The 7,939-nt window shown below is 46.8% G+C and overlaps 1 protein-coding gene and 1 long non-coding RNA gene across 2 annotated transcripts in view; both read left to right on the top strand.

The window, feature by feature from the left end:
• Nucleotides 1-7,939, top strand: part of LOC310753163 — a 61,433-nt gene that overhangs the window by 16,671 nt on the left and 36,823 nt on the right. The window lies entirely within an intron of this gene.
• On the top strand, nt 1,120-7,365 carry LOC310752988 (cystatin-B-like). The gene is made up of 3 exons (XM_083594195.1): nt 1,120-1,277; nt 4,644-4,745; nt 6,620-7,365. Exons 1-3 carry the CDS (start codon nt 1,140-1,142, stop codon nt 6,746-6,748), a joined length of 369 nt encoding a protein of 122 aa, XP_083450321.1. The 5' UTR covers nt 1,120-1,139; the 3' UTR covers nt 6,749-7,365.

Genomic DNA, 7,939 nt, shown 5'->3' with positions numbered 1-7,939 from the left:
CTTTCACGCTACAAATGTAAAAATGAAGTTGGCAGGATCCTCCCTCTGCATACACAAAGTTGGCTTGGCCTCTTATGGGTCCCTCTCCAACCGTTTAAAGGAGACGGACACACTTAAAGTCTTCCTTTTGCTATCTGGCTCTTACTACTTGATATGCAGCCCAAATCCTGTCCATACTTACTTGAAACTTGAAAGGTTGCATAGGCCTGCAACCTGAATTTACATGCCTTTTCCCAGGTAGTTCTGGGCAGAATAAACACACTTGATGGTATCCAATTTCACATGGTCTTTCACCTCTAACTGCTTTCCTGTAAAATAACAGTCCAACTTCAGTGATGATTATCTGGAAAGTGACTTTATACATTGTGCTAAGATTTATCTGGTTTTGCAAGATACAATAATTATGCAATGATGTCATGGCGGTTAAAGTACTGCCCCCCCCTTTAAAACAAAAACCAAGCCCCAAGTCTTCATTCATTCTATCACAGAATGTTGTGTATACACAGCATCAGGGCCGGATTTAGGTTTGATGAGGCCCTAAGTTACTGAAGGTAATGGGGCCCTTTATATGTCCAGCTGTCCTTCGTCAACAACAAATTGTCGCTTTGCAACGTTAACAACAGCGGGCAAGTAGCTGTCTCGACTTGTTCTGTACTTGTTCAGGCCGATTCCAGAGCCACAATAGGATAACGACACCGGATCCCATTACTTGGTCCCTGTCGACCTCGCCCTTCTCCCAGTTTGCACCATTAACCGCCGGCCACACACTTGCAAGGCTTTGCAAGCCGCGCGCGCGCCCCTTTGCAACCGGCTGCCTTTGTTTTTGAACTAGCAGGGCCGTTTATCAATAAATGCAATAAATAATCGACACCAATCGAGGTCTGGGTTGGGCAGAGCATAAATCCGGGAATGCGCGGAGGGCGCTCCAGTCCTTGCAATGCCATGCCCGGCCCCATTTTGGAGCGAAATCCAGCTTTCTTCTCGGATTTCTCTGCGTGTCTCTCGCGATCCTTGGGGTTGAAAAAACATGGCTTCTGCAGCGCTGAGAAATCCTCTCTTCCTTCCTGATCTGCGTCAGCCTCCTCCTCCTCTCCTCCCTCTCTCCGCCTGCCCAGCTGCATCATTTGACCAGCTGACAGATGGGCGACCAGTGGCGAAGGGCGCTTTTGCGCACCGGAGCTTCGTTTTTACGCGCAACGCGCTGCCGGAGGATGATGTGCGGAGGGACCAGCGAGGCCAAGGCAGCCACGGCCGAGACGCAGCAAATCGCCCAGGAAGTAAGGAAGGGAGCCTCCTGGCACTTGGACGCAGCTGGAGACATCTCTGGAGGGGGACGGGGGGCTGGATGGATGGGGAGGTGGGGAAGAGAAAAGCGCAGCCTGGAGAGAGTTGCTCCCTTCTTCCTCCTCCTCCTCCTCCTCCTCCTCCAGTGGCGCTTCCCCCTCGGCTTCCCAACATCTGGCATGAAAGGCGAGGCACTCCCTTCTCCGCTTCCTCCCTTGGCCCCGGGGCTCATGAGGACTAGCCGCGCCCTTCGCCCACAAAAGTTCTGTCCTCGTCGCCATGTTAGTCCAGGTGCCAGAGAGAGGTCAACCTGGAAATGCTGACGCGTGCAGAACAACATATTTGTTGTTTTCATACCTCTTTCATTGATGCTCAGGTGCCGATCATGTCGCTCCAAGGTTTATTCTAATGCTAGGCGCATTTTTGGCAATTTCCCCAAAACGAAAAGTTGTGCACGGTGAAGGAAGTTTTTTGTGCACTTGGGCAACTGGGGTTTAATTAAGGGGCTGGATAGATTTTAGAAAAGAGATGGACGAGAAATGGAAGGAAGCACTTCGGAGCGGTGCATTGGTTTAAAAGTACCTAAACCAGCCCCCCCAATATTTTTGGGGACTACTGCTTTAATTTATGGAGTCTTCCTTATCCAAAGCAAAAGACGGTGCTGAGATTGGTTACTTACCGTAGTCCTAGTTCCTTATTTGTCCTTCCCAGGACATTTTGAAGTGGAATTAAGTGAGCAGCCTCAGTTAAGAGTAGGACTATATGTGAACCTGCATCCCAAAATAAGTTTGGGCTCCCCCAAATGATAGATCAACACTTCCAGGAGAGCATACCCCACAATATGCATAACATTTTTTTAAAAATAGGGTTTTTTTATTAACATAAAAAATACAAACAAAACATGATCAAAGTTACAAAATACAGGAACAGCACAGAGGTTGTGTTTTCCAAATAAGCAGAGAGCAAGTAATGTAGAAAAATAAAAACAGCAAAATGCATAATCAAAGCCAAATTTCATGATTTGGGGAGGCAGGGCAGTGTTTTGTGTTTGCAAATTTGATAAATAAGAAATGAATTCCCACCAAAAGGTGCAGAAATGCTTTGGGTCTTCCTTTCCCTTAGAAACAAGCATCCACATAAGAAGTTCGTTTCTTAGATTGGAAACTTGCCGTTTGATCATCCCACATTAAAAATAGCAAGGAGGGCGTTTTCCCTGAGTCAGCCTTGTGCAGCATTTGACTCAGTGCTTCCTTGTGGTTGAAGTGTCCCAATCTCAAAGTGGTCTTGCCCTAAGTTATGGAGATATATAGCAATGGGGCAGCTCAAGGCTTATTTCAGGGGCACAGGAGCATTTCTGGTTCCTTACTGGGGGCTGCTCATTCAGCTCTGCTTTGAACCAACATCACCCTCATCAACGAAAGAAAATAAGAATTTGTGCAGTTTAAACCGTTCTTTTAGATCCTGTGACCCACCCCCTGTAATTGCTCAGGAACTTTGGAACTTTGACGTTTCAGCACGTTCCTCTTTCACTTCCTCTATCCCTCCTTGTAGTTGCATATTTTCCATTCTCAGTTACTTGGAACTGTCTGGGTTAGGGTTAGGGCAGCAGAGGATGCAGACAGAATATCTGTCTCAGATATTCTGTTTCTGATGCCTAATCTCATGATTTAAGATTTTAATATAATGCGGAACCTGACCCGGGAATGTCCCTGCTTCCTCTAACCCTAACTCCTGCTCTTGTGTGTTCTTTCTCGCTCATATAATCTCTGCACAAGGGCTGGGAGATGCAGTTGGCAACTTCTTATTTGTCTTGCTTCTGCACCTTCATCTGACATGGAAGAAAATGAGCAAGCAAAGCTCTTCATTCGTATCAGCAGAATACCTGCATGTCTGATCGCTCATTTCTGTCTATGACAACTTGATTTCTAATCCCCTTTGCTGAGGTTCTTAGGCTCTCAGTTTTGCCTGCTCTGCTCTTGATTCACATTTGCATGCACGTCATCTTACGATCTGGAGTATATGAACTGCCTTTTTCAAAAAGTACTCTCTGTGAAGCCAGGTTGTGTCATAGGAAAGCTCTGCCTCTGTCAAGAGAGGATTGCCTGTGCATGAGCTCCCTTTAGGACAGTGCTGGGCAGGGAGTAATGAGGTCTGAAATGGGTCCCAATTTGGCCCTCAAATTGCTCCCCACAAACAATCACGTGTGCGGCAGGTATGGACGTGGAGCTCCCGATTGTTCCTTTGCAAGCGGGACTTCCTGTTGGTGCTGATCGGCTGATAGATGTTGACAGGACACCCCACTGGGGTTGGCTGTGCTAGGGAACAGTGTTAGAAAGTGAGATACGAAAACTAGGAGCTCAATGGCACCTTAAACCTAAGTTATGGGCGCAACAACAGAATGTCTAGGCACATTTTTTAATAACAAGAATACAGAGCTGAAAATGAATGAACTGCAGCTAAAATATTATGTTCCTTTTTCACATGGTCTAGTGTTGGGATGTCCAACTCTCAAGAGTCTGCGATCTACTCACAGTATAAAAAAATTTGGCAGTGGTCTACCCAAAGTTGTTGGTTTTTGGGGGGAGAGAACACTGAGGGGAGGGGCCAAAATCTACCAGGATCTACCAGGTACACCCCGTAATCTACCAGTACATCATAATCTACCTGATGGACATCCGCTACCCACCCCCCTAATATTCTTAAGAGGGTCTCTTCTTCGGTCTTCAGAGAGTAGCTGGAAGTGAGGAGGCAGGAAAAGGTCCTCCTTTCCTTCCACTTGTAATTTTAATCTGAAATCTCAGGCACTGTACTGTACCCAGAGTTCAGAAACTGCTCACGCTGATGAAATTCCCTTTTGCAAAATGCGCCTTGAACAATGGGAGTTTCAAAAACTGCTAGGGCAGGCTTCCTCAACCTCGGCCCTCCAGATGTTTTGACACTACAATTCCCATCATCCCTGACCACTGGTCCTGCTAGCTAGGGATCATGGGAGTTGTAGGCCAAAAACATCTGGAGGGCCAAGGTTGAGGAAGCCTGGAAGGAGCTAGGGAGTTTCCTAATGCAGGGTGGGTGGTTTGCTCTATTTCAAAGCAGCTAGGATTCTATTTTACACATTGTATTATAGGTCATCTAAAGCGGGGAAGGGGGGAGAAGTTTCCATGGGGTGGGGATATTGTCTTGACCAGTATCCTCATGGAGAGCAGAACTTTCCCAGCTTTTGGTTCTTCTTTCACCTCTACATCTGGTCTTTAAAACCTCTCCAGGCACAAATGGCAGAGATTTTTGCAGGCCTCACAATATTTTAAGCAGCAAACAAATTCTAATTCCTCCTCGCCCCCCACCTTTTTTTGTTCCCAAAGGTGAAAGGACAAGTGGAAGAGAAAGAAGGCAGAAGCTTTGAAGTCTTTGACGCAGTTGAGTTTAAGACGCAGGTGGTTTCTGGAATGAACTACTTCATCAAGGTACCGTATATGCCTGCTGTTTTGGTTGTTGTAAAGCACACATTCGCTCTTGTGGCTATCAAGTCAAATGCAGTATATCTGCTAATAATGGACAGTTTCTCCATTATATGTCAACAAATTAAAGCATCTAGGGTATTTTCCAGGTGATTTTGCCTGAGTCTGAGCCTTTGGAAGCCAAGCTTAGTGCTGAGGCGGTAAATCCTGGATAGTGGCTGGGTGTCAGGTACCGGGCAGAGGAGGAAGGTGGAGACCGCCTGCCCAGCATGACCCTTCCAGAGAAGAAGAAGACAGTTCAGAATTACAACAGGGGTTTGCGGGAGTTCGCAGCTCAGAGGCAGATGAGGAGAAAAGTTGGGAAATATGGGAGAGCCCAGAACAACACACGGCTGACCTGTTGTCATTGGAAAACATTCCAGATCCTCCATCTCCCAGAACCCGGCGAGCCTTAAAAGTAGGAGAGCAAAGAGCTCAAAGACAGAGGACCTGTAGCAGCACCCATAGAAGTGATGATGAGGAAGTGGGAGAGATGGGGGGTGGAGATTCACTCGGGACAATGACATTATCCAAGAGGCTGGGTTCTATTAAGGGGCTGGAACTCTTGCCTTCTCCCCAGCATACTGCTTTTAAATGTGGAGATAAATTATTTTGGATGGTGGTAATAGTGTGATGTGGGTGGCGCTGTGGGTTAAACCACAGAGCCTAGGACTTGCTGATCAGAAGGTCGGCGGTTCGAATCCCCTCGATGGGGTGAGCTCCCGTTGCTTGGTCTCTGCTCCTGCCAACCCAGCAGTTCAAAAGCATGTCAAAGTGCAAGTAGATAAATAGGTACCACTCCGGCGGGAAGGTAAACGGCGTTTCCGTGTGCTGCTCTGGTTCGCCAGAAGTGGCTTAGTCATGCTGGCCACAGGACCCGGAAGCTGTATGTTGCCTCCCTCAGCCAATAAAGCGAGATGAGCGCTGCAACCCCAGAGTCGGCCACCACTGGACCTAATGGTCAGGGGTCCCTTTACCTTTTAATAGTGTGAAAGAGAGTTCAGTCATTTGATTCCTCCCCCCACCGTCTGAACTGTTACATCTGCTACAGAAATTTATTGCTTCACTGAGAATTAGGCCCCATTTACTAAATCTTGGTTTTCATTCTAACAAGAACAGCAGTAATGCATCTGTGCTGATTTTGCAGTTTGCACTCGTCAAGCAATCATTTGTGTTGGTGCTGCTGAAGCCTCAGAGAAGTGAGAGGTTGGATGATTTCCCTGAGGAACGTTAGGCAGATGACTCCTTTAGGATAGCGTAGGCTAAACAGGAGCTCCTGGCATTTGTTTGGCGTCAGGGAGATGTGAAAAGCAATCCTTCCATAGGAAAGAAGCTTGATTCCTCCTCCCCTTCCCAACTACAGTACAACTATAATGAAGCGAGACGAGCGCTGATGCCTAAGCTATACTGGATGACCTTTCCCCTAAACGGCCTCGGTCCAGTATACCTGAAGGAGCGTCTCCACCCCCATCGTTCTACCTGGACACTGAGGTCCAGCGCCGAGGGCCTTCTGGCGGTTCCCTCGCTGTGAGAAGTGAGGTTACAGGGAACCAGGCAGAGGGCCTTCTCGGTGGTGGCGCCCGCCCTGTGGAACACCCTCCCACCAGATGTCAAAGAGAACAACAACTACCAGACTTTTAGAAGACATCTGAAGGCAGCCCTGTTTAGGGAAGCTTTTAATGTTTGATGTATTACAGTATTTCAATATTTTGTTGGAAGCCGCCCAGAGTGGCTGGGGAAGCCCAGCCAGATGAGCGGGGTATAAATAATAAATTACTGTTGTTGTTGTTGTTGTGTCTTCACTTCACACAATTTACAGGCCCCGTTTTCTTTCTTTCCAGGTCCACATTGGCAATGACGAGTTCCTTCACGTGAGAGTGTACAAAAGACTCCCTCATGAAAACAAGCCGCTGGAGCTCACCAGTTACCAAAGCAAGAAAGCAAAACACGACGAACTGGCTTACTTCTAAGCGGTTCTGCAGAAACCTTTCTCCCTCTGCAGTTTTCTTACTAAGTTGAAAACCGGTGTTTATTTTGCCAAATGCAAATGATTTTTCTTTCTTTCTAAAAAATAGCATCGTGCTTTAAAATTGTAGTAATGTAGCCATGCTTTGATCGTATTAATTCTTGTGGCGTACAAGCATTTATGTGTTACTTGTGTGTAAACTGTAAGCGCATAGATCGAGGACTGGGACTGTGCTTTTTACCTCACGCTATCACCTCCCCCCCCACATGTGTTTAGCAACGTTTTGTATGAGCAGAAAGCCCAATTCATGACACTTGACTAACCAGGTGTCCCAGTTGTGGAGACCCCCAACTCGTGAGCAGTTGCGCACATATTATTGGGATTTCTGCTCACACAACCATGACCATGTGGTTACTAAAAAGAAAAAAGAGGAGGGGGCAGACACTGATTGGGGCTAAAACCAGGTCCCAATTCTCTATATGCTTATGCCTGACATGTGAGCAATGTCTGAATAGGGCTACATAGTCATTATATACCCAAGAATTCATCTGATGTGCATTCATTTTTGTATACCACTTCTTTGGATCCTTCTCAATAAATCAAGTCGCTTGCTTAAAAAAAGAAGAAGCCCGTGTTAATAGGGCAAAATTCATAAGTGTTGAAGGTCTACATTCATTAGGTTGGATGGTAAATGGGAAGTGGGTGAAGACTGGCTGATGGGGTCTGGATCTGGCCACAGTAGTTAAGATGGACTGTCATGGGCATAGCCAGCATTTTGGTTGGGGAGAAGGCAAAAAAGTTGTTGAACTTTTAGGGGAGATCACCCCCCAAGGTTACTGAGCTTTTTGGGGAGATCATGGGTCAAGACATTACGAGGGCAGGCTTCTGACTAGGGGGAATTGGCTTCTGCGATGGGAACAGAACCTCAGCTAGTTGAGTATTTTTAATGCTTTTCAATCATTTTTGAGGATATAGGGGGCAGCTGCCTGCCGCCTCCCCTTGCCTACACCCATGTGGACTGTAGGAGGTGGTAGCACAGATTCGAATGAGGCTGTGCAGGTTTCAGATTGTGCCTATGGCTGCTGACACGGATCACAATGGTTGTTCCTTCATATCTGAGAATACCAGCTCTGTCTTCCACACAGTAATTGAAAGAGAAGCTTCTTCCCTGTATGTATTTCCTTGAAAAACAACA

This window comes from Podarcis filfolensis, assembly GCF_964270895.1.
Source record: "Podarcis filfolensis genome assembly, chromosome: 17".
Taxonomy (NCBI): Eukaryota; Metazoa; Chordata; class Lepidosauria; order Squamata; family Lacertidae; genus Podarcis; species Podarcis filfolensis.
Note: the sequence above shows the minus strand (reverse complement) of the source record. Positions and strands in the feature narration are given on the sequence as shown.